General features: G+C 42.5%; 1 protein-coding gene across 1 annotated transcript in view; it reads left to right on the forward strand.

Annotated features, from left to right (window-relative positions):
• mki67 (marker of proliferation Ki-67) overlaps positions 1 to 18,796 on the forward strand; it is a 67,041-nt gene extending 48,245 nt beyond the window's left edge. Inside the window, exons 14-17 of the mRNA XM_085994686.1 lie at positions 1,230 to 1,347; positions 7,992 to 9,418; positions 9,796 to 12,805; positions 18,192 to 18,796. Coding sequence (XP_085850812.1) covers positions 1,230 to 1,347; positions 7,992 to 9,418; positions 9,796 to 12,805; positions 18,192 to 18,325 — 4,689 coding nt within the window. The 3' untranslated portion in view covers positions 18,326 to 18,796. The remainder of the gene's footprint in view (positions 1 to 1,229; positions 1,348 to 7,991; positions 9,419 to 9,795; positions 12,806 to 18,191) is intronic.
• Positions 18,797 to 27,357: the final 8,561 nt, after the last annotated feature.

The following is a 27,357-nucleotide window of genomic DNA, read 5'->3' on the forward strand; positions in this document are numbered from 1 at the left end:
GCTATGTCTATCAATGACTCCCTTCCAGGACTGATGATCAGATTCTACTTAGCTGAGAGCAACAATGTTGGTATTATACAGTCTTTGTTCCCTACTGATCAGTGCACTTCTCCTTTCAGGTCTTGCTAATTGTGTCCTGGAGTGTTCTCTCATTCCAAGCTGCTATGTTTAAGTATTTGGCTCTCTTTTTGTTTTGACTATTTATGTGGGATTTCTATCGGCTGCAGTAAACTGATCAGGAGTTAGTGAAGCAGGAAGTGTTTATGGTACCTTTTCTAACCCCTTCCTCATAGAACGAGGGTGAGCAGTGAGATCCTAAATAGGTCTGCGCAGTCATTTGGGGCTACCGAACTCGACTGCTGCTTTGGGTTAGTTGGGAGCGACTCTATACTGAGCTGCCCATGTGCAGGTTCGCAACTACAACTTCCAGTGAATCCGCACCTGCTACTTCGCTGCTGGCCCATCGTCACAGGATTTTGAGGTGTGGTGTTGTGACGATGAAAATGGTACCAGCGTGTAAATCGGATTCTAATGCAGAAGATTTGCGCAGTCTGCCTCACTCTCTGCTTCCTTCATCTAGATCCTGTGGCAAGATAGTCGAGATGGCTGAAGATGAAGTCCACTTCAGTGGATGACCTGTTGCACCCATTCCAATGGGCCTTGGCTATCCACCTAGCTTTGCTACTGTGCCCTCTCAGTTGGGAAAATTGGCATAATTACTGGGTCCAAGTGGCCTGCCACAGTAGACCTTGCACACTAGAAAGGGAGATGGGTGTCTCCCTAACACTCGGGCATCCACTTAAGTGCTACCCTCTACCTAGTTTAGCCTGCAAGCCTACTTTGCTGTGTGATGATTAAGATGGGTGGTAATTTAGCCAAAATTCAGATTTCTGTCCCAGGAAGAAAACCTTGTGTTCAGGTATGTTCCTGTGCTTGAAATTGCCCTAATTTGTGTGTTTACCAAACTAAATTTCAAGGTCATTAAGGAATTGTAAGTGGTCTAAAGTATGACCTATGACAACAAGCAAGGTACTGGTGTACAGTTGGGCTTGTCTTGGTGCTCCGCGGTCATCCAACTATGATAAAGTACTTAATTTAGCTAGTGATTCTTATTAGGTTAAAATTGAGTGGAGCATTTGAACTTGGGTATGTGAAACAGGAACCTTTGCAAGCTCTTATCATTCTGTACCATTTATCTATTTTGTGAGTAAGTATTTTTGTTGCTTCAGGTGACTAGGACAAGACGAGTTCAAGCCAAATCTTCCAAAGAAGAGTGCACGCAACGACCCGATCAACCTGAAACTCCCAAGGATGGCCATGTTGATTTTTCAGAGAGAGAAATAACTGGTATGATTTCAGAACTGAATTATTAAATAATTATGATTTTGGCTAAATTTATCACTTCCCCTAGCATCTCATTCAATTGGAATGGTTTTAATGAATTTCTAGGGAGTGAAATCAAATTTTGAGCTTTTTCAAATAATCTTCCTACATCCAATGGATAAAGAGAAAGTCCTTTTAGTGGTGAAAACCTTTCCCATGGTAAATGTAGTGGCCAGCAGGGAGTCCACAAGTCTTCAACCTAGCAGATTTTCCTGTGCTCACTTATCTCAGTATTGACAATTTTACCTCCATTTTTTTCCTAATTGTCCAGTGTCTAGCTGCAAGAGCCCATTAGTTATGGTGCCCCACCACCCATATGACTTTGTCTAATTTACACAAGCTTCAGGGAACAACATGCTGTGATCAAAGTACTAATCTGAATACAGTGCTGATAGATGAAGAAAGTCGATTGTACCTCAAGATCAATTGTGGGTTATAGCCTAATTGATCTAAAACATCTGAACAAGCTTCTTAGAATAGTAACTGCCTCTTAACCATCTAGACCAGGGGTTCTCAACCTTTTTGCTTCTGAGGACCCTCTCCTGCATTATAAAAATTCCACTGACCTCCCCCGTAACACAACACAAGTATTTTTTTCTGTATAAAAATTAGTTATACAATTAAACATATTTTTGTTTTACTTACTTAATGTGACTATTGGGAAGAGAGCCTGATGATGAATTTAATTCTCCCACTAGTTTGGGATCTTAACCTCGTTCTACGTATGTGTTAGGCTTAAAAGAATAAAGCCGATTGAATAAGAAACCTGTCTTTACCCATGTGTATGGAATATAACTGTTTGAAAGAATCAGTATGCATGAAGTTACTGGACTTTTTCTTGAGTCCAGTTTTGGCCTCCTTGGAATCTATAACGTGTAGTTCAAAAGCTGTTAAACACTAATGTGCTAGTAAACACAGCTAATTTTAGATATGTACTAAATATTTTATAAGAACATAAGAAATAGGAGTAGGCCATTCGGTCCTTCGAGCCTGCTCCGCCATTCAATGAGATCATGGCTGATCTTCTGCCTCAACTCCATTCACCGGCCCTATCGCTAAATCCCTTGATGCCTTTACTAGTCAGAAATCTATCAACTTCTGTTTTGAATATACCCAATGACTGAGCCTCCACAGTCCTCTGGGGTAGAGAATTCCAAAGATTCACCACCCTCTGTGTGAAGAAATTTCTTCTCATCTCAGTCCTGAATGGCCTACCCTTTATCCTGAGGCTGTGGCCCCTGGTTCTAGATTCCCCAGCCGAGGGAAACATTCTCCCAGCATCCACCCTATGAAGCCCTGGAATAATTTTGTATCTTCTGAATTCAAGAGAATACAGGCCTAGTTTACTCAAACTCTTCTCATACGACAGTCCTGCCATCCCAGGAATCAATCTCGTGCACCTTCATTGCACTCCCTCTATGACAAGTATATCCTTAGGTAAGGAGACCAAAATTATACACAGTACTCCAGGTGTGGTCTCACCAAGGCCCTATATAATTGGAGTAAGACTTCTTTACTCCTGTACTCAAATCCTCTTGTAATGAAGGCCAACATACCATTTGCCTTCCTAATGGCTTGCTGCACCTGCACATTCACTTTCAGTGACTCATGTACAAGGACACCCAGGTCCCTTTGAGCATCTGCATTCCCTGATCTTTCACCATTTAGGAAATACTCTGCCTTTCTGTTTTTCTACCAAAGTGGATAACTTCACATTTATCCACATTATATTCCATCTGCCATTTTTCTCGCCCACTCACTGAGCCTGTCGAGATCCCCTTGAAGCCTCTTCACATCCTCATTACCCCCAATTCCATGTGCCCTAATTTTGTTCACCAACCTCTTGTGTGGGACCTTATCGAAGGCCTTCTGAAAATCCAGATACACCACATCTACCGGTTCCCCTTTGTCTACTCCACTAGTTACATCCTCAAAGAACTCCAATAGGTTTGTCAAGCAGGATTTCCCTTTCATAAATCCATGTTGACTCTGCCCAATCTTACTATTAGTTTCTAAGTGCCCAGTTATTGCATCCTTTATAATAGATTTCAGCATTTTCCCAACTACTGATGTGAGGCTAACAGGCCTGTAGTTCCCGTTTTCTCTCTTCCCTCCTTTCTTAAATAGTGGGGTTACATTTGCTATCCTCCGACCTGCAGGAACTGTTCCAGAATCTACAGAATTTTGGAAGATGACGACCAATGCGTCCACTATCCCAATGGCCACCTATTTCAAAACCCTAGGATGTAAGTCATCCGGCCCTTGGGATTTATTGACTTTTAGCCCCATTAATTTTGCAAGTCCTGTTTTTTTTACTAATAATTTCTTTAAGTTCTTCATTCTCGCCACACCCTTGGTTTTCTCATATTTCTGGGAGGTTTTTAGTGTCTTCCTCCGTGAAGACAGAAACAAAGGGCTGGATTTTCATTCAGAAGTCGGGAAGGAGGCGGGGCTACAACTTTCGGGTTGTAGTCCCGCCTCCATCGAGATGCGGCCAATCCACGCGATTTTCACTTGATTGGCCTTGTTGAGCCCGCCCAGCGAGCTCAGCAGGCCAATTAAGGGCCACCTGGCAACAGGTGACGTCACAGACTGAAATTTCATCTGTCAAAACGTGTTGACAGATGAAATATCAGTGTTTCACAGCTGTTTGAAGCTGTCAAACACTGACCATCTTACTTCTAACCTGAGTCCTTCTCCACAGACTCAGTTAGAAATCTCGCCGGCACTGAAAGCTGCAAGCTGTCACTTTTGACAGATCGCAGCCAATCTGCTTTCTGTGCTGGCTAAATGATGGACTCCCGAAGTCTGGAGGAAGGAAGGCTGTAAAGGTAAGTACAGGTAATTTAAACTTCTTTAGACACACCAAACACACTTACCTTTGCACTCATGCACCCATCACTCAGCTGAACACCGACATCTCGACCCCTCCAAGTCCTTCAGCCCGACGACTCTAACCTGGCGTGGTTTGGAGCCATCGGGAATCCCACACGACACCCTTCAAAATAGGGATTAGGCTAAAAACTGCCTGTTAACTACCTGTTAACAGGCAGTTAATTGGCACTAATCCCTTCCCAGTGCGGGGCGGGTACCCGCCTCCTTTGAAACTTACATGGGGGGGGACCCCCGAATTCGGGATTTTAGCCCCCCCGCACGCCTAAAAGCCCGCCTCATGGCACACTGAAAATCAACCCAAAGTATTTAATTTCTCTGCCATTTCCTCATTCCCCATTATAAATTCTCCTGTCTCTGACTGTAAAGGACTTACATTTACCTTCACCAGTCTTTTCCTTTTCACATACCTATAGAAGCTTTTACAATCTGTTTTTATATTTTTCGCTAGTTTGTGCTTGTATTCCATTTTCCCTTTCTTTATCAATTTCTTGGTCCTCCTTTGCTGATTTATACAAAGATCCCAATCCTCAGGCTGACTGCTTTTTCTGGCAACTTTATGAGCTTCCTCCTTTGACTTCGTACTAGCTTTAATTTATTTTGTTAGCCATGGTTGGATCACTTTTCCTTTTGGGTTTTTATGCCCTAGAGGAATATATGTTTGTTGCAAATTATGCATTATTTCCTTGAATGTTAGCCATTGTATGTCCACCGTTCTACCTTTTAGTGTAGTCTCCCAATCTGCCATGGCCAACTTGTCCCTCATACCCCTGTAGTTTCCTCTGTTTAGATTGAAGACCTTAGTTTCAGTTTGGACTACATCGCTCTGAATTTTACATTAAGTTTGAATCATATTATGGTCACTTGTCCCTAAAGGCCCCTTTACCACAAGATTATTGATTTAGCCCTTTCTCATTACACAGTACCAGATCCAGAATAGCCTGTTCCTTGGTTGGTTTCTCCACATAATGATCCAGGAAACCATCTCGCATGCATTCCAAGAATTCGTCCTCCACACCATTAGTGGTAATTTGATTTGCCCAGTCAATATGTAGATTAAAGTCCCCCATGATTACCGTATTGCCCTTGTTACATGCACTTCTAATTTCTTGATTGATACTGTGCCCTACATTACCACTACTGTTTGGTGGCCTATACACAACTCCCACCAATGTTTTCCACCCTTTGCTGTTTCTTGGATCCACCCAAACTGATTCCAGTTCTACATCACGATCTGCCGAGCCAAGATATTTTATCTCTATTGTACCGACCTCATCCCTTATTAACAACGCTACGCCACCTCCTTTTCCTTTTTGTCTGTCCTTCCTAAATGTTGAGTACCCTGGAACATTCAGTTCCCAGCTTTGGTTACCCTGCAACCATGTCTCTGTAATGGCAATTACATCATACCCATTTATTTCTTAGTGCCATTAATTAATCCACCATGTTGCAAATGCTACGTACATTTAGATAAAGTGCCTTCAACTTTGCCTGTTTAATATTTTTCTGCACTTTGACCCTCTTTACTGTTGGCCTTTGTTTCTGCTCCCTACTAGTTTTACTGACTACTTTTCTAACTTGCACTTCCAACTTTGTTTCTCTCCTTTCTGGGCCCACACTTAGGTTCCCAGTCCCCTGACAAACTAGTTTAAATCCTTCCCAACAGCACTGCAACCCCTCCTGCGAGGATATTGGTCCCGGCTCTGCCGAGGTGTAACCCGTCCAGCTTGTACAGGTCCCACCTTCCTCAGAATCGGTCCCAATGCCTCAGGAATTTAAATCCCTCCCTCCTACACCATCTCTCCAGCCACGCATTCATCTGGTCTATTCTCTTATTTCTGCTCTCGCTAGCACATGGCACTGGGAGTAATCCTGAGATTACTAACTTTGAGGTCCTGCTTTTTAATTTATTTCCTAGCTCCCTATATTCTACTTGCAGGACCTCGTCCCTCTTTCTACCTATGTCGTTGGTACCGATATGGACCACGACCTCTGGCTGTTCACCCTCCCCCTTCAGAATGTCCTGCAGCCGCTCAGTGACATCCTTGACCCTGGCACCAGGGAGGCAACATACCATCCTGGAGTCATGTCTGCGGCCACAGAAACGTCTATCTGTTCCCCTTATGATGGAATCTCCTATCACTATTGCTCTCCCACTCTTTTTCCTCCCCTCCTGTGCAGCTGAGCCACTCGTAGTGCCACGGACTTGGCTCTTGCTGCATTCCCCTGAGAAACTATCGCCCCCAGCAGTATCCAAAACGGAAAATCTGTTGGAGAGGGAGATGGACCCAGGGGACTCCTGCACTACCTGCCTAGTTCTTTTACTGTCTGTCAGTCACCCATTCCCTTTCTGCCTGTGCACGCTTTACCTGCGGTGTGACCACCTAAACGTGTTATCCACGTAGATCTCAGCCTCGTGGATGCTCCACAGTGACTCCAGCCGCTGCTCCAGATCCGAAATGCGAATTTCCAGTAGCTGCAACTGCAGATACTTCCTGGGCACCGAAAGTGTCCCTGACTTCCCGTATAGCACAGGAGGAGCATTCCACGCTGCTGAGCTGCCCTGCCATGTCCTACCCTTAATTTACTCCCTGCCTCTAAATTAATGAATATTAAATACACTAGGGACCTTACTTCACTTTAAACACTACTTACTCTAAACTAGAGACCTTACTTTTACTTTAACGACTGTACTGTAGAAGTACTCACCAGGTCCTACTTACCAATCGGCTCCTTCCCTGTTGGGACGTCACTTTAGCGGTTTTGCAGTTGCTGTTGTTTGACTGCTCCTGCTTTCGAACTCTTTCCTGGGTGTAAAGTAAGAACCAATTCCTACAGGGTGAAAAGTTAGGGAAAGCAAAGGCGAAGCAAGGGAGCTCCTCCTTCCACTCCTCACCCACTTTAACTCCCTCATTCACCCAACTCCCAGCACTCTGTTCAAATCGCACTGCGAATCCTGTTTTTGTAGGCCTAATTTCCCTAATTAACTGCCTTCAGCTGCTCTGATTAATTCTCTGCCTTCTCCGGTGCTGCTGACTCCTTTCAGGTCCGCTGTCCTCGGCTCCCCGCACTCTTTATCCTCTGCCGACTCTTTTCAGGTGGGATTATAGATTTCAGCAATTCTGGCCGGGGCGGGGGAGTGGCAGCCATGCACTAGATTTCTGCAAGGGGAGGACATCCTAAAAGATATTGAAGTAGAGAGAGAGATGAACAATATACTCAAAAATAAAAAGGATTTGCAAGAAGAATAAAATTAAAGACATAATCTGTAAAGTAGGTGTCCGCTGTGGCTCGGTGGTAGCACTCTCGCCTCGGAGTCAGAAGGGTGTAGGTTCGTGTCCCACTCCAGAGACTTCAGCACAGAATTTAGTCTGACACTTCAGTGCAGCACTGAGGGAAGCGCCATCTTTCAGATGTGACTTTAAACAGAAGCACTGTCTTTCTTCTCAGCTGGACATAAAGATCCCATAGCACTGTTTTGAAGATCAAGGGAGTTTTCGTGGCCATATTTATTCCCCAACTAACATCATTAAAGCAAATTATCTGGTCATTATCACATTGCTGTTTGTGGGACCTTGCTGTGTGCAAATTGGCTGCCACATTTTCTATATTACAAAGTGATTACACTTCAAAAAATGTACTTTGGTTGTAAAGCTCTTTAAGATATTCTGAGGTTGTGAAAGGTGCTTTACAAATGCAAGTTCTTTTTGTTTTAGAATCTAAAGATGGACAAGCTGTAGTAAACAAACTAGTTTCGCCAACGAGGAAATCATTAAAAGAAAAGGAAGAAATACAAGCTACTAATGCAGAAGACTCCCCAACAACAATAAAGAGTACCACACCAGGCAAGAATGGATGTCCTGTTGAACATATCGAGGAAGTAAGCAAAATGGTTTCAACAAGGAAATCATTAAAAGGGAAGAAAATCCAAGATGTTCAAGATGCTGATGATGTGAAAACGTCACTTACGCCAAACAAAGCTACACCAGGCAAGAAAGAATCTCCCCTTGTACAGACTGAGGAAGTAATTGTGTTGAAGCCACAGACGAGGAGATCATTGAAAGAGAAGAGTGAAATTCAGAGCATTCAGGATGTTGAATTGGAAGAATCGCCTGCCTCAATAAAAGGGAAGAAAACCCAAGACGTTGATGTGAAAACGTCACTTACGCCAAACAAAGCTACACCAGGCAAGAAAGAATCTCCCGATGTACAGACTGAGGAAGTCATTGTGTTGAAGCCACAGACGAGGAGATCATTGAAAGAGAAGAGTGAAATTCAGAGCATTCAGGATGTTGAATTGGAAGAATTGCCTGCCTCAATAAAAAGGGGGAAGAAAACCCAAGCTGTTGATGTGAAAATGTTAGTTACGCCAAACAAAACTACACCAGGCAAGAAAGAATCTCCCGATGTACAAGCTGAGGAAATAATTGTGTTGAAGCCACAGGCAAGGAGATCATTGAAAGAGAAGAGTGAAATTCAGAGCATTCAGGATGTTGAATTGGAAGAATTGCCTGCCTCAGTAAAAGGGAAGAAAACCCAAGACGTTGATGTGAAAATGTTAGTTACGCCAAACAAAACTACACCAGGCAAGAAAGAATCTCCCCTTGTACAGACTGAGGAAATAATTGTGTTGAAGCCACAGACGAGGAGATCATTGAAAGAGAAGAGTGAAATTCAGAGCATTCAGGATGTTGAATTGGAAGAATTGCCTGCCTCAGTAAAAGGGAAGAAAACCCAAGACGGTGATGTGAAAATGTTAGTTACGCCAAACAAAACTACACCAGGCAAGAAAGAATCTCCCCTTGTACAGACTGAGGAAATAATTGTGTTGAAGCCACAGACGAGGAGATCATTGAAAGAGAAGAGTGAAATTCAGAGCATTCAGGATGTTGAATTGGAAGAATTGCCTGCCTCAATAAAAGGGGGGAAGAAAACCCAAGACGGTGATGTGAAAATGTTAGTTACGCCAAACAAAACTACACCAGGCAAGAAAGAATCTCCCCTTGTACAGACTGAGGAAATAATTGTGTTGAAGCCACAGACGAGGAGATCATTGAAAGAGAAGAGTGAAATTCAGAGCATTCAGGATGTTGAATTGGAAGAATTGCCTGCCTCAATAAAAGGGGGGAAGAAAACCCAAGCTGTTGATGTGAAAATGTTAGTTACGCCAAACAAAACTACACCAGGCAAGAAAGAATCTCCCCTTGTACAGACTGAGGAAGTAATTGAGTTGAAGCCACAGGCAAGGAGATCATTGAAAGAGAAGAGTGAAATTCAGAGCATTCAGGATGTTGAATTGGAAGAATTGCCTACCTCAATAAAAGGGGGGAAGAAAACCCAAGACGTTGATGTGAAAATGTTAGTTACGCCAAACAAAACTACACCAGGCAAGAAAGAATCTCCCCATGTACAAGCTGAGGAAGTAATTGAGTTGAAGCCACAGGCAAGGAGATCATTGAAAAGAAGAGTGAAATTCAGAGCATTCAGGATGTTGAATTGGAAGAATTGCCTGGCTCAAAGAATACCACATCAAGCAAGAATGAATCTCCAGGTAAAAAAATTGAGGAAGTGAACAACCTGGTTTCACCAATAATTAAATCATTGAGGGGGGAGAAGAAAGTCCCAAATGTTCACAGTGCCAAAATGAAAGAGTTATTCACACTCCACAAAACTACACTAGACCCGAAAGGGTCTCAAGATGGGCAGATTGGCAAAGTAAATGAAACTACTTCATCGGTAAGGAAATCATTAGAAGGCAAAAAGGAAACCCAAAATGTTCAAGAAGTTGAAGTAATAAGTCCACCTACTTCAGCAAAGACCTGCACACAAGAAAAGAAACATACTACAGTAGCACAAATTGAAGAGGTGGTGCATTTAACTTCAAGAAAGAGACCACAAAGAAGGAAGAAGGAAACTGAAAGTACCCAAGTTACTGAAGTGAAAGAATCACCTGCTGTAGCAAAGACCTCACAAGGTAAGAAAGAAACTCAATATGCACAAATTGAGGAGTTAGACGGTTCTTCTTTGAGAAAGATATCTCAAAAAAAGAATGAAATTGAAAATGTTGAATCTGGGGTAATGAAAAATGGACTTACATCACCAAAGACCTTCATAAAAGATACAGAGAAGGTTAATGATCTTCCAGTTGAAGATGTAAAAGCACCCATTACAACAGGAAGACCACAGAGGAGAAAGAATATAAATGTTGAAGAAACAGAGGTGCAAAAAATACATGGAACAACAAATGGGTATACAAGGAAGAGAGGTGCTCGCTGTGCACGTGTTGAGAATGTAAAGGAATCAATTGACTTACAAAGTAGTTTCAAAGATCAGGAAGAAGTTGATAAAGCAGAAGTAAATTCTGGTCCAGCTGGATTTGTGAGAGCAAGAGTAAAGACTAAAGATGTAAAAATACTTGAAAAGAAAGAATTGGCTAGCTCGAAATATAGATCCACACGAGGAAAGAGAGCAATTAAAGATTTGCCTTTGGAAGAATTTAAACAGGATTCTGTTCCAGAAAAGAGATTGCGAAAAGAGGACGAACTGGATAAAGCCCTATTGAAGAAAACTGTACACTGGAATTCTAACTTGACATCTCCCAAATTAGCAGACTCTGCAGTAGAGACATTACAAGAGACGTTTAATGGAACAGAGTTGCCTGTACCTGAAAGGAGGTCAAGAAGAGGAAAAGCTGCAAAAGAGGAAATAAATCCACAAGTTTCACTAGGGTCAGTAGAAACATCAAGAAAAGTATCTAAGCATGCAAACAGCAAAGTAACTACTGATGCAAACAAATTCCTTGAATCAGCTAAACAGCAGAAAGAAAGGCCAAAAAGGAAAGAAACTGATGCACCTTGTGAACTACAGGAGTTCACTAAAAAGGACAAATGTGAAGATGCTGAAAATGTCAATGCAGGAATACCTGTAATGAAAATGCATAAAAAGGAGACTAATCAACATACTGAATCGGTCTTAAAACTATCACCTACACCAATAAAAAGATTGCGGAGAGGAAAGTTTGGACAGAAAGTAACTCAAAATGAGGAAGAAGATGTAAAAAAATTGTCTCCTAGAAAATCAAAAAGAAACACAACGGAGCAGAAATTAATGGCAACTACTGGTGAAGAGCCACACGTTCCAGTAAAAATATCTTCAAGCAAAGAAGGAAAACTTAAAATGACTGAAGAGGAACACATGCCTTCATCAAGAACAATGGAGAAAGGAAAGAAAGGCAAGCAAGCAAAGGAATTACTGGTTGTAAGTGAAGCTGTACCAGAACAAACTGAACAGCAGCTGAAGGTGGCTACAGTTGATGTGCAATTGGATACTGCAAATGAACGGGTGTTGCTGCAAGAAAATGAACCAACTCCTCAAAATGTCAAAAGTAAAGTTGGTCAACGGGCAAAGCCTTCAGCTAAAGGAACTCTTGCTTGCCTGTCAAATGTTGAAGGTGTTGCTGTTGGAGAAATGGCTATGCAAGAGAAGAGAAGCCATTTGAATGTTCCTGTTAGTGGCAATGAAGTGGTTAATTCAGATATCGCAAGTAAAACTGAAGCTACTAAACAAACTAGATTCTCTAGTAAAGGTAAAGTTACTAATACAGCAGCAAGAGCATCTGAAGTGACAAACGATACTAAGAAAATGGATGTGGTATCGTCAGACGGGCATGAAATCAAAGAGAACACTCTGCCTAAGAGAAGTGTTAGAAAAGGACGATCTGCAAAGGAGATTGCAACAAAATGTGAAGTGAAAAGTTTAGTTCCTGATACTGCAGAGGAAATTGCAGAACAGTGGAATTTGTCCAAGGGAGCTTCAAAAGAATCTACTCAAACTGAGGAAGAAGATGCTCAGAAAACAAAAGCTGATAGCAAAAAGCTGCCTGGGCCAGCTAGTAATAAACGCAGTAAAAGAAAAATTGCAAAGAAAGATGCTCTATCAGTTGTGCAAGAAATCTTTGAGGAAGGGCTGCAAATCGAGGATGAAACAGTTGATCCTGTTAAGACCCCCAGAAAGGGTGGCCGTGGAATGGTTAAAAGAAATGCGCCAGCTGTAATCAATCAGGAGTTCAGCGTGGGTGTAACTGAAAATAAACAAGTAGTAGAAAGTTCAACAAACAAAGCTGAAAAAAACAGAACCAGAAGAGGACAAAACTGCTATGGCAAGGGAACTGCTATTCTTTCTGTTACTCAAGTAGAGAAAGATGAATTGATAAATAAAAGGGGGAGAAGAACTAATCTTGAAGCATGCACAAATAGTGATGAGAATATACAATCCAGGAAAAATGAGGCAGAAGATAAAGGCAAAGAACAAGAGACTGGCATCCTGAAAGTGGAATCTTCAAAACCAGCTAAGAGGGCTACAAGGGCTAATAAACTTTGTGAAGCTGCAGAAATAGAACCGATTTCAGTTCACCCACTGGCTAGTGCATCACTTACACCAGCATCCTTGTGTCCCTCAAAAAGAACCTTCAGAGGAAAGCGTGCTGTTGCAGAAACCACAGATGATGTCTCTCCTAAAAAATCAAAAATGGGTAAGAACTTATTTTTACTTGCCTGTAGAATGTTCAGTAAGAAATTCAAATTAAAACCAGTAAGAAATTATTTTGAAATATTAAATAGCTGCAAGTAAATGGCTGTTTTTTTTTTTTTAATGAATTACATGACAATAGCTGCATGAGAGAAACCATAGACAAAAATTAAAGTAATTTTTAAAACATTGTACAGATTGTAAACTGGCAATATTGGAACAATAATAAGTATGTAAAGCAAATTCAAGCCAATCAACTAACATTGAAAGGTTATATAAAGACAGAAGAGAGAGATTGCGAGCATTTCAACAACGACTAACCAGAGAACATTGGAAAGGGGTGAGAAAAGATTCACTGCTCATCCTTATCCATCAGAGTGCAACTGGTAATGCTGACTCCTGAGAGGCAAAAAGATAAAAGCCTACACTGGATTCTAATATGTCTACTATTTCACACAATTGCCTTTTGTCTTCATTGGTTCACATTACAGATCAATGTATCTTACTTTTTTTTAATTGGAAATTCTCATTCTCTGGCTTACTCATCCATGTTATAAGAACATAAGAAATAGGATCAGGAGTAGGCCATATGGACCCTCAAGCCTGCTCAGCCATTCAATAAGATCATGGCTAAATTTCTACATCAACTCCACTTTCCCGCCCTATCCTCATCTCTTGATTCCTTTATTAGTACCCATAAATCTATCGATTGCAGTCTTGATTATACTGAGCATCCATAGCAATCTGGGGTAGAAAATTCCAAAGATTCATAACCCTCTGAGTGGAGAAATTTCTCCTCAAGTCTTAAATGGCTGACCCCCTCTAAGGCAATTATACACTTAGTTAAGGAGACCAAAACTGTACACTGTGCTCCAGGTGTGGTCTCACCAAAGCCCTTTATAATTGCAGCAAGACTTCCTTACTCTTGTACTGCAACCCCCTTGCAATAAAGGCTAACATACTATTTGCCTTCCCAATTGCTTGCTTGTACCTGCATGTTAACTTTCTGTGAGTAGTGTACAAGGGCATTCAAATCCCTCTGAATCTCATTTATTGGTCTCACTTTTTTTAAATTCTGCTTTTCCATTCTTCCTACCAAAGTGGATAATTTCACATTTTACTCCATCTGCCACCTTCTTGCCCAGTCACTTAACCGGTCTATATTCCTCTGCAGCCTCTTTGCGTCGTCCTCGCAGCTTACTTTCCCACCTCGCTTTGTATCGTCAGCAAACTTGGATACATTATACTCGGTCCCTTCATCTAAGTCGTTGATATAGATTGTAAATAGCTGAGGCCCAAGCACTGATCCTTGCAGTACTCCACTAGTTACACCCTGCCATCCTGAGAATGACCTGTTTATTCCTACTCTCTGTTTTCTGTCCATTAACCAATCCTCAATCCATGCTAATATATTACCTCCAATCCCATGAGCCTTAATTTTGTGTAATAACCTCATGTGGCACTTTATTGAATGCCTTCTGAAAATCCAAATATACGACATCTACTGGTTCTCCCTTATCTACACTGCTAGTTTCACCCTCAAAAAATTCTAATAGATTTGCCAAACACACTTTCCCTTTCATAAAATCGTTTTGACTCTTCCCAAATCATGATTTTTTTCCATGTGCCCTGTTACCATGTCCTTAATAGATTCTGCAACTGATGTCAGGCTAACTGGCCTATAATTCTGTTTTCTTTCTCCCTCCTTTCTTGAACCGTGGGGTTACATTTGCCACCTTCCAATCCACTGGGACCATTCTAGAATCTAGGCAATTTATGTTTCAATGAGATCTAGGCACGGTGGCATAGTGGTTAGCACTGTTGCCTCACAGCGCCAGGGACCCGGGTTCAAATCCGGCCTCGGGCGACTGTCTGTGTGGAGTTTGCACATTCTCCCCGTGTCTGCGTGGGTTTTCTCCGGGTGCTCCGGTTTCCTCCCACAGTCCAAAGATGTGCGGGTTAGGTTGATTTGGCTATGATAAAAATTGACCCTTAGTGTTAGGGGATTAAATACGTGGGGTTACGGGGATAGGGTGAGATATGTGTCGGTGCAGGCTCGATGGGCCGAAATGGCCTCTATCTGCACTGTGGGGGTTCTGTGATTCTGTGAATTCAAGACCAATGCAGCCACCTCTTTTAAAACCCTAGGATGATTTGGACAGGTTGGGTGATTGGGCAGAAGCATGGCAGATGCAATATAACGTGGATAAATGCGAGGTTATCCACTTTGGTGTCAAAAACAGGAAGGCAGATTATTATCTGAATGGCAATAGATTGGAAGAAGGGGAAGTGCAACGAGACCTGGGCGTCCTTGTGCACCAGTCGCTGAAAGTAAACATGCAGGTGCAGCAGGCGGTTAAGAAGGCAAATGGTATGTTGGCCTTCGTAGCGAGAGGGTTCGAGTACAGGAACAAGGATTTCTTGCTGCAGTTGTACAGGGCCTTGGTGAGACTACATCTTGAGTATTGTGTGCAGTTTTGGTTGCCTTATCTGCGGAAGGATGTTCTTGCCATGGAGGGAGTGCAGCGAAGATTCATCAGGCTGATGCCTGGGATGGCAGGGATGACTTATGAGGAGAGATTGGGTCGATTGGGCTTATACTCGCTGGAGTTTAGAAGAATGAGAGGAGATCTCATTGAAACATAAAATTCTAACAGGACTAGACAGACTAGATGCAGGAAGGATGTTCCTGATGGTCGGGGAGTCCAGAACCAGGGGTCACAGTCTAAGGATAAGGGGTAAGCCATTTAGGACAGAGATGAGGAGGAATTTCTTCACCCAGAGAGTGGTGAATCTGTGGAATTCTCTACCACAGAAGGCAGTAGAGGCCAATTCATTAAATATATTCAAGAAGGAGTTGGGATATATTTCTTAAGGCTAAAGGATCAAGGGATATGGGGAGAAAGCAGGGACAGGGTACTGGATTTGGATGATCAGCCATGATCTCATTGAATGGCGGAGCAGGCTCGAGCGGCCGAATGGCCTACTCCTCCTATCTTCTATGTTTCTATGTAGGCCATCTGGTCATGGGGATTTCTCTGCTTTTGTCCCATTCATTTCTCCAGTATTATTTCTTATTAATATTAATTACTTTAAGTTCCTCACTCGCATCAGACCCTTGGTCCCCCACAATTGTATGGTCTTTGTGACTTCTACTGTGAAGACTGACGCATCTCTGCCATTTCCTATTCCCCATTGTAATTTCTCCTGACTGCCTCTAAGGGACCCACTTTTAATTTTGCTAATCTCTCCCTTGCTCTTACAATCTGTTTTAATATTTCTCGCTAGTTTATTATCTTCTATTTTCTCTATCAATTTCTTGGTCGTCCTGATTTTTAAAACCCGCCCAATCCTCAGGCTTACTACTCTTTTTGTAATTCACTTCTTTTAATCTAATGTTATCCTTAGCTTCTCATGTTAGCCATGGTTGTACTACTTGTCCAGTGGAGCTTATTTCTTCAAGGGAATTATTTGTTGAGAATTATGAATTATTTCTTTAAATGTTTGCCATTGCTTATCTACAGTCATATCTTTTAATCTAGAGTGACAAATCCCCAGGACCAGATGGTTTTCATCTCGGGGTTTTAAAGGAAATTGGGGAGCACATTGCAGATGCCCTAACTATAATCTTCCAAAGTTCTCTTGATTCAGGAACCATTCCTTTAGATTGGAAAATTGCACATGTTATTTCACTATTTAAGAATGGTGAGAGGGGGAAACCAGGGAATTATAGACCAGTTAGCCTAACATTTGTTGTCGGGAAATTACTAGTATCTATAGTTAAGGATAGGGTGACTGAACACCTTGAAAGTTTTCAGCTGATCAGAGAGCCAGCATGAATTTGTAAAAGGTAGATCATGCCTGATGAACCGAATTGAATTTTTTGAAGAGGTGACTAAAGTAGTTGACCGGGGAATGTCTATGGATGTTGTTTATATGGACTTCCAGAAGGCATTTGATAAGTCCCTCATAAGAGACTGTTAACTAAGGTTGGCGCCCATGGAATTGAAGGCAAATTATTGACCTGGTTAGGAAAATTTGCTGAGCAGCAGGAGACAGTGTAGGGATAATGGGCAGGTACTCTAATTGGCAGGGTGTGACTAGTGTCCTGCAGGGATCTGTGTTGGGGTGAACTGTTCACTATTTATAAATGACTTGGATAATGGGATAGAAAGCCACATATCCAAATTTGCCAATGACAGAAAGATAGGTGGCATTGTAGGCAGTGTAGATGAAAGCATAAAATTGCAAAGAGATATTGATAGATTAAGTGAATGGGCAAAATGGTGGCAAATGGATTTCAGTGTAGGCAAATGTGAGGTTGTCCACTGGACCTAAAAAGGATTGAACAGGATACTTTCTAAATGGTGAAAAGCTAAAACAGTGGTGGTCCAAAGAGACTTGGGGGTCCAGGTACATAGATCATTAAAATGTCATGAACAGGTACAGAAAATAATCAAAAAGGCTAATGGAATAGTCTTTATATCTCGAGCACTAGAATACAAGGGCAGGTAGAGGTTATGCTACAGCTATACAAAGCCCTGGTTAGACCACACCTGGAGTACTGTGAGCAGTTCTGGGCAACATGCCTTAGAAAGGGTATATTGGCCTTGGAGGGAGTGCAGCGTAGATTTACCAGAATGTTCACCGGACTCCCAAGGGTTAAATTACGAGGCGCGATTACACAAGCTAGGGTTGTATTCCCTGGCATTTAGAAGGTTAAGGGGTGATTTGATCAAAGTTTTCAAGATATTAAGGGGAACAGATAGGTTCTCTCTATCTACCCTATTTCTGCTGGTTGGGAAGTCTAGGACATGGGGGCATAGTCTAAAAATTAGAGCCAGACCTATCTGGAGTGAAATTGGGAAACACTTCTACACACAGGTGGTAGAAGTTTGGAACTCTCTCTTCCAGAAACGGTAATTGATGCTAGATCAGTTAATTTTAAATCAGAGATTGATTGCTTTTTGTTCACCAAAGGTATTAAGGGATATGGGGCAAAGGCGGGTATATGGAGTTAGGCCGCAGATCAGCCATGATCTCATTGAATGGCGGAACAGGCTTGAGGGGCTAAATGGCCTATTCCTGTTGCTATGTTCCTAATTTACCAATCTACCCCTGCCAACTTGCCCCTCATACATCTGTAATTGACTTTGTTTAAATTTAAGATCCTAGTTTTGGACTTAACCACATCACACTCAAACTAAATATGAAATTCTATCATTATGATCACTCTTCCCCAGAGGATCCTTTACTGTAAGATTAATAATTAGCCCTGTGTTATTACACAATACTAGATCTAGTTATGTACTGGTTTATCTGTACCACTGGTATTTTAAAATTTAGGCTTTAAGTTAAATACCCCTATTGTTTTTCTGTGACTTTTATAGGTGAAAAGGTGACTGGAAAGATAACAACTGAAGGCAGAAAAACGGGTAAAGCAGCAGTGAGCACAAAAAAGAGGCTTCCTGTCACACCACAACCAGCCAAGCCAACTGGGCGTATTACCAGATCGCAAAAATAGAAAACCCAACATCCAGTCGTATTCTTATATCCCATCTGCATGTAGATTGCAGAAATTGCGCCATAGATGCATTTATCAGCCTTTTAATTTTCCTGTCCTTTTGTGCACTTAAATAGGTCCGGGTGAGCTTATGATGTACTGCATATTTTGTTCAGTAAGTTGCTTGTGGCAGTTGATGGAAAAAGGATATATTAATGTTGTATTGGAAATTTTGGTAGAAGGACCAATGTCTTTATGATTTTGACGTTTACAGCTTGTAGAGAGGGGTAAATATGAAGCAACTATCAATTGATGAGTAAAGTGTTAATTGTGATGTAAACTCCAACTACAAAAGCTTTTATTTTCTTGCTTTTAAGTATTTGTATCAAGGATTGGAATTGTACATTGATATAAAAAATATTGCTTTTTATACTATGCTTTAAATTTTTGTTGCACGAAATTTAATTTTAACAATAAATTTTGTATATTAAGTGTTCCTTGTCTTGTATTCCTGCACTGCATCCACACTTTTAAAATGGAAGACGTCTCAATAAATTTTAATCGTGCTTTGTTAAAGCTATTAAACACTTCACATTGGTTAATTTCTGTTCTAAAGTAGAATTTAAAGACGTGCTGAACTGGAGATTACATGGTCTATGACACAATTTTAAATATTGCATTGAATCTGCAACATAGCGCAGTATGTCTGCCCAGAAAGTAATGCTTAATTACTATCTTATGATTTGGATCTTGTACTGCTGTTCTCAGTTAATGTTGCTTATAAAAATAAGAATGTTGAGAATCTGGGTCTAAAGTTTTCGTACAATACAAGAACACTGAGGGTTAAATTGGTCCGAGTAGCAACTATTTGCTACGCTGTCACCTAAGTAGAAGGTGCAAAGTGCACAGCACACCATCTTGCTAAAGGGGTTTGTACATGTGTGTGATCGCCAACAGCAGGCAAATCATGACAATGCTGATTTGAAGCCTCTACTTCCATTTTGGTTCTCCACACTCTAGCCAACGCCCTGTCATTATCTCGCTCGGCTGACTATGACATGGAGGACCCAGCACGATTTAAAAGGATCATGCAGCACTTGTAGGTTAAGAACATGAGAAGTAGGAGCAGGAGTAGGCCATACGGCCCCTCGGGCCTGCTCCGCCATTCAATAGGATCATGGCTGATCCAAATCTAGACTCACGTCCACTTCCCTGCCCTCTCCCCGTAACCCCTAATTCCCTTATCTGCTAGGAAACTCTATCTCCGTTTTAAATTTATTTAATGTTGCAGCTTCCACAGCTCTCTGGGGTAGCAAATTCCATAGATTTACTACCCTCTGAGTGAAGAAGTTTCTCCTCCATCTCAGTTTTGAAAGGGTAGCCCCTTATTCTTAGATTATGCCCCCTAGTTCTAGTCTCACCCATCAGTGGAAACATCCTCCCCGCATCCACCCGATCAAGCCCCCTCACAATCTTATATGTTTCGATAAGATCGCCTCATTCTTCTGAACTCCAATGAGTAGAGTCCCAACCTACTCCACCTTTCCTCATACGTCAACCCCCTCATCTCCGGAATCAACCGAGTGAACCTTCTCTGAACTGCCTCGAGAGCAAGTATATCTTTTCTTAAATATGGAAATCAAAACTCCACGCAGTATTCCAGGTGTGGCCTCACCAATACCCTGTATAACTGCAGCAAGACTTCCCTGTTTTTATACTCCATCCCCCCTTGCAATAAAAGCCAAGATTCCATTGGCCTTCCTGATCACCTGCTGCACCTGCATAGTAACTTTTTGTGTTTCATGCACCAGGACCCCCAGATCCCTTTGTACTGTAGCACTTTGCAGTTTCTCTCCATTTAGATAATAACTTGCTCTGATTTTTTCTGCCAAAGTGCATAACCTCACACTTTCCAACATTATATTGCATCTGCCAAATCTCTGCCCACTCACTTAGCCTGTCTATGTCCTTTTGCAGGTTTTTTATGTCCTCATTGCTTTCCCTCCCATCTTTGTATCGTCGGCAAACTTGGATATGTTGCACTCGGTCCCTTCCTCCAAATCGTTAATATAGATTGTAAAGAGTTGGGGTCCCAGCACTGACCCCTGCGGAACACCACTAGTTACTGATTGCCAGCCCAAAAATGAACCATTTATCCCAACTCTTTGTTTTCTGTTAGATAGCCAATCTTCCACCCATGCCAGTATATTACCCCCAATCCTGTGATTTCTTATCTTGATCAGTAATCTTTTGTGTGGAACCTTGTCAAATGCCTTTTGGAAGTCCAAATACACTACATCCACTGGTTCCCCTTTATCCACCCTGTATGTTACATCCTCAAAGAATTCAAGCAAATTTGTCAAACATGACTTCCCCTTCATAAAACCATGCTGACTCTGTCCTATTAAATTATGTTTATCCAAATGCTCTGTTACTGTTTCCTTAATAATGGACTCCAACATTTTGCCAACCACAGATGTTAGGCTAACTGGTCTATAGTTTCCAGCTTTTTGTCTACTTCCCTTCTTAAATAGGGGTGTTACATTAGCAGTTTTCCAATCGGTCGGGACCTTTCCTGAGTCCAGGGAGTTCTGGAAAATAATCACCAATGCATCCACAATCCCTACCGCCACTTCTCTCAAGACCCTAGGATGTAGGTCATCCGGTCCGGGGGATTTATCCGCCTTAAGTCCCATTATTTTACTGAGTACCATCTCCTTAGTGATTTTAATTGTCTTTAGCTCCTCCCTCTTCCCCCCCCCCCCCCCATTGCCCCCTGTTTGTCCAGTGTTGGGATATTTTTAGTGTCCTCTAAAGACTGATACAAAATATTTGTTCAGCGTCTTTGCCATCTCCATGTTCCCCACCACTAGTTTCCCGGTCCCATCCTCTAAGGGACCAACGTTCACTTTAGCCACCCTTTTTCTTTTTATATAGCTGTAGAAACTCTTGCTATCTGTTTTTATATTTTTTGCTAGTTTACTTTCATAATCTATCTTCCCTTTCTTAATTAATCTTTTAGTTATTGTTTGCTGGCTTTTAAATGCTTCCCAATCTTCTATCCTCCCACTAAATTTGGCTACTTTATATGCCCTTGTTTTCAGTCGGATACTATCCTTTATTACTTTACTAAGCCACGGATGGCTGTCTTTTCTTTTACTCCCCTTTTTTCTCTGGAATATATTTGCTGGATTATTTATTCTGGCTGCTAGTCGACTTGTAGGTGCTTCCGGAGGTTTTCTAGACGGCTAAGGTTTCAATACCCTACAGGCAGTGGTCATGCAGTTCTGTTTAAAATGTTCTGGTGAAAGAAGTTGCTTCCAGATATGGAAGGCCTAGTAGGGCTTACTCTGGGAATTGGACGTGACTGGAAGAATGAAGAGAGGTTACACAGAGTACAACAAGCTGCTAGACTGAGGAGCAGGGCACTTAGCAGGAGGCCATATGCATGGAGTGTCTTCAGGGAGCTATTCTCTTCCCTCAACTTCAGCAAGGACCATGCAGCAAGTGCCATTGCTTCACCAAGGAAGTAGTCACTGAAATCTGTCAACTGCTGTAGCCTCAGCAGGGCAAGGACAGCATTTTCTATGGCTGTCAAGAGACTAGATTTGAATTTTTATTCCACTGGTGCCTTTCGGGCTGCTACTGAAGTTATAAGCAACACCTCAGTTTGCAATGTACTGTAAAACAAGTGACAGGCTCTCTAATGAGAAACAAGTATCCCATTTGCCATGAGGTTTTACACTCATTGCAGGCTTTCCCAGGGTGCCATTGACTGCATAGACATTTCCTTGCTTGCTCTTCATTTGAACTCTGCAATTTTTATCAACAGAAAAGGATTCCATTCCACTCTGAATGTGCAACTTGTCTGTGACTACAGGTGAATGAATTAGTGAATTAATTTAGTCTGGCGTTGCGTGGGCTGAGGTACAACGAGCCTTCCTTTCAACCCTTTTACGGAGCCACCCAGTGTCGCTGGGAAGCTGCTCATGCGTTTACGAGACCTTTTTTTTTTCCTGATTAAACCAGTGTGTGAGACGGGGAGGGGGTGCACCACTGGGACTTGTAGAGGGGGAAAGGTGGTCGGAACGAAAGACTTCCCAGTCTCTCAGCCTGTGGAAAGGCCGTAATAATTGGGATCCGGTGCGACTCTCCTTCAATATCTTCAGTCTGAGTTAATAAAATAGCTGAAGGTGTTATCACGATTTTCCTCATATCTCTGACTCAGTTTTATAGTATGACCATGTGCTTCTCTGACTGACGGATAGCCCTAGTCTGGGTGCTTGTGCTCTTTGAGATACCGCTGGCTATTTGTGAAAGGGTTGGGAAGGAGGAAAGGGGGGCTGCCTTTGTCGCTAAAGAATTTATGGCGATGTGATCGGTGGGTAAAATCGCTCACGACCCTGTTTATTTCTCCAATTCTGGTGTGTTCCGCCTTCGCCAGTGTTGGTGCTGTTAATTCAAGTTGCTGGCTTTCACCCATGTTGGTGTTTGGTATCGAACTAAGAGGGAAGTTCTGTTTCCGAAATGGAGGACGTGGACCTGGAATTTTAGTTCAGTGTGACCAAGTATGCACAGAAATAAGCCTGTAGTGAGCACTGCGCTTGTTGCTCCTGGTTCATTTCCTGTTAAACAAATGGTTGATGGGGTGAAGCAGACCTTGAGTAACAAGTGGGCACATAATGTAAATTTAAGATAACAGAAAATGCTGGAAATACTCAGCAGGTCAGGCAGAGAGAAACCGAGTTAATGTTTCAGGTCAATGACCTTTCGTCGACAGTATTGTTGCTCAGTACCAGCAACAAGTTTCACATCAAGTACAACAAAAATAAATACAATAGCAAAATACTGCGGATGCTGGAAATCTGAAATAACAAAGTGCTGGAAACTCAGCAGATCAGGCAGCATTGAGGAGAGAGAAACAGAGTCAACGATTCGGGTCGAACCCTTTGTCAGAACTGTTTCCAGCACTGTTATTAAAAATAATAAATATACAGGAAACTTTGGTTTATCTGGAGGTTGTATGTCCGGAATACTCGATCTAACGGCAAAAATCAGGAGCCGTTTTCTGTAAGTTTTTTTAGATCTCGTTCTTTTTTTTCCCAGTCAGCCTCTGCAAGGTCTGTAGCTATAGCAACAGCTTCAGCTACAGACGCTTGCAGCTGCAGCCGACTCTTTAGAAGCTGTTGCTAAGCAACTGTTTGTTGTCGGCAGTTTTGATAGATTAGCAACATGCCGGTCCCGTCAGTGCCGGATATCACAAAGTTTCCTGTATATGCTTAATTGTATAACTAATTTTTATACAAAAAAATACTAGTGTTACAGAAGGTCAGTGGAATTTTTATAACATTGGTGGGGGGCCTTGGAAGCAAAAAGGTTGAGAGTCCCTGCTTTAAGGTAGGCGTTGTCAGCTGGTAGCTGCGAGAGTAAGATTGAGTGATGGTGTCTCTTCATCATCACTGTCTTCTTCCTCTTCCTCCTCTGGCTGGAATGGTTCCAGTTCTTGGGTTTCTGAAATGAAAAAGGGACAAGGGTTAGGATGTGATGAGGGAACAGGGCAGATTGAGAAGTGCGTGCTTACACCATCTGCAGCTTGAGTCAGAAGTGATTGTGAGATGCGGGGGAAGTGGGAAGATGCAAGGAGGATTAGGTATATATAGAGACCCTCATCATCGACCCCCTCCAATGCCACCAGTGGCCACATCCTCAGCAATGCCCCTTGCCACGATGGCTAACACTATCTTCTCCATGGGTGTTAAATCATGCAGGCACGCTTGTCCTCTATTTTCTTTCTGCCTCCTGTTATACGCCACTTTCTCATGCAAGAAAGAGGTGAGTGTCCTGCGATATGTTTGGATGGTGTGGCTGTTGTGGTTGAAAAGCTGCCAGTGTGAGTTGGTGTGAGGCTTGCAACAGTGCTAAGTGTGGGAGGGTGAGGTGAAGCATGTGAATTGAAGTGTTGAGTACTGATTGATAGAGACTGTTGGTAGGTGGGTGTTGTGAATTGAGCAGTTGATGAGGCTAGTGGTGCAGGTGATAGGATATGCCATTTGAAGATTGAACTCACCTTGACAATTGTCAGATTATTAAACTTCTTCCTGCACTGCATCAATGTCCTTGGATCTATATTCCTGGCATTAACCTCTGCCACTATTTCCTTCCACTACCTCCTCAGCATATGGGTTGAGGGCCTCCTGCCCCACTGTGCATAGAAGATGTCCTACCTCCTCTCCAGGTCCTGTACCAAGGTCTCCAGTGCAGCATTAGTAAACCTTGGTGCATGCTCTTAAAGGGGTGGTGCATTGTGGCTGGAGCAGGTGGTGGAAGTCGTTCTGCAACTGATTCTGACCTAGGAAACACTCAATAATGGCACAACAAAGGAGAGAGCGGGCTCCAGGTTTTCTGACACTGCATTGGAGGCCTTGGTAGAGGAGGTGGACAGGAGGAGAGATGCGTTGTATCCACAGGGGTCAGGAGGCCCTCCAAATAAACGCTCAGGAGGCAGTGGGAGCAGATAGCCGTGGCAGTCAATGCCAGGAGTCAAGAATGCAGTGCCGCAAAAAATTCAAAGACCTCACATGAGTGGTCATGGTCAGTGAATACATCTTCAAATGCCATATTCCACCAACTGCACCACTAGTCCCAGCAACTGCAATGAACAAAACCTCCATCACTCACCTACCAACAATCTCAATCAGGACTGATAACCTAACATTCATAGCTTCACCTCACCCTCACAAACTTCACACTGCTGCAAGCCTCACACCCACATCGCACAGCTTACACACATTGCCAGCTATTCAACCGCGACAGCCATATCATCCAAACAGGTTGCACAACACTCACTGACGCACTTCCCTCTCTCTTGCAGGACAAGGTGGCGTACAACTGGAGACAGCAGGACCTAAACGACGGGGGACAGGCACCCCTGTATGTCCTTACTCCCATGGAGAAGACGGTGCTCACCATCGTTGGAACGACCATTGCTGAGGCAAGGCTAAAACCATGGAAGATGACGGTATCTTCATACCTAATCCTCCTCCTAACATCCCACTTCCCTCATCCCCCTCCCTTTAGACTTTAGCAACTTTAAACAACTATAGAAAGCACCAAACACTTGTAGAATCGTAGCAACAGCCAGCAGGAATCAGTCAGCAACTAACCTGTAATAGGTGATGATCCCTTTAAATAGTGCTGGGGGCAGGTGGGGGTCCTCCCTGCTGCTGAACGCGTGTTCAGCTGTGTGAGCTTAAGAGAGAGTTAGCTGAAGTGTTAAGCTACAAAATGGCAGCGCTGGCATCAAATCAGCGATGCCTGCTGATTGACATCATCATCTGCCTACTCTGCATACTTTTGGCGGACGGTCACTGCGTGCACTAACACCCTCACCAATATGGCGTCTGGCACGACTCGCACGAGAAGTGTGCGTGTGCACCGCAGATGCCATTTTAGACCACGAAGGGCACTATGGAACCAAATTTTGTGCCCGCTATATAAATGCAAGTCTTTCCTTTTTACGTCTAATTTTACGGAAACAAGCCATTTGGCGCAACAGGTCTATGCCAGTGTTTATGCTCCATGCGAGCCTCCTCCCACCTTACTTCATCTCACCCTATCAATATATCCTTCTATTCCTTTCTCCCTTATCTACTTATCTAGCTTGCCCTTAAATGCATCAATGCTAACCGCCTCAAGCACTCCATGTAGTGAGTTCCACGTTCTCACCACTCTGAGTAAGAAGTTTCTCCTGAATTCCTTATTGGATTTATTAAGAACATAAGAAATAGGAGCAGGAGTAGGCCATTCAGCCCCTCGAGCCTGCTCCACCATTCAATAAGATCATAGCTGATCTTCTACCTCATCTCCACTTCCCTGCATTATCCCCATATCCCTTGATTCCCTTAATATTCAAAAATCTATTGATCTCTGTCTTGAATATACTCAACGACTGAGCCTCCACAGCCCCCTGGGGTAGAGGATTCCAAATATTCACCACCCTCTGACTGAAGAAATTTCTCTCCATCTCAGTCATAAATGGCCGACCCCTTATTCTGAGACTGTGACCCTGGTTCTAAACTCCCCAGCCAGGGGAGACATCCTCCCTGCATCTACTCTGTCAAGCCCTGTAAGAATTTTGTATGTTTCAATGAGATCACCTCTCATTCTTCTAAACTCTAGAGAATATAGGCCTAGTCTACTCAATCTCTCCTCATAGGATAACCTCCCCCCCCCCCCATCCCAGGACCCAGTCTGGTGAATCTATTCATGATTATCTTATGTTTATGTCCCCTAGTTCTGGACCCCCCGTCCCCCCACAACTGGAAACATCTTCTCTATGTCTACCCTATCGAACCTCTTCACAATTTTAAAGGCCTCTATCAGGTCACCTCTCAGATTTCTCTTTTATAGAGAAAAGAGTCCCACCCTGTTCAGTCTTTCCTGATAGTTGAACCCTCCCAGTTCTGGTATCATCCTTGTAAAATCTTTTTTGCACTTTCTCCAGTGCTTCTATATCCTTTTTGCAATATGGAGAGCAGAACTGTGCACATTCCTTTTTATAAGTAGATTTACTGGCAAATTGCATAAGTATCAAATATATAAATTGTCACCTATTACTGATACAGTTAAGTAAAAATTTGTCACATTCTGCAAGGTCATATTTAATTTATTTTGAGAAACAGCACGTGGGAAGTGGTACTGTTTTAGCAATCGTCTGGTGAAATGTCATTAAAACAGTAGCCACTTAACTATAAAATCGCCCTGATGTGATTGTTTGAAGTAGGATTCGTCTTGCAACATTTTTTGCTTTCATTTCAAGATTCCTGTGGGGCCCATTGCAAGAGACTAGCTAAAATTATCTGGGTTACTAACTGCTTTGTTCCTGGCTTGTTTGAATAGGAAGAGTTTAATTTATTGTCTCCATTTGGTAAATTAGCATGTATGTATTCTATCCTTTCTCTGGGGAATGCATTGTTTACCAGTGAGGGGTAGACAAGTAATCGGTGCCAGTGTAGCTCCTGAGCTCGCAGCTAGGAGGTGTGCCCAGGTAGATT

Source organism: Somniosus microcephalus, chromosome 8, assembly GCF_052327205.1.
Source record: "Somniosus microcephalus isolate GS21.2 chromosome 8, FLI_Smic_1.0, whole genome shotgun sequence".
Lineage (NCBI taxonomy): Eukaryota > Metazoa > Chordata > Chondrichthyes > Squaliformes > Somniosidae > Somniosus > Somniosus microcephalus.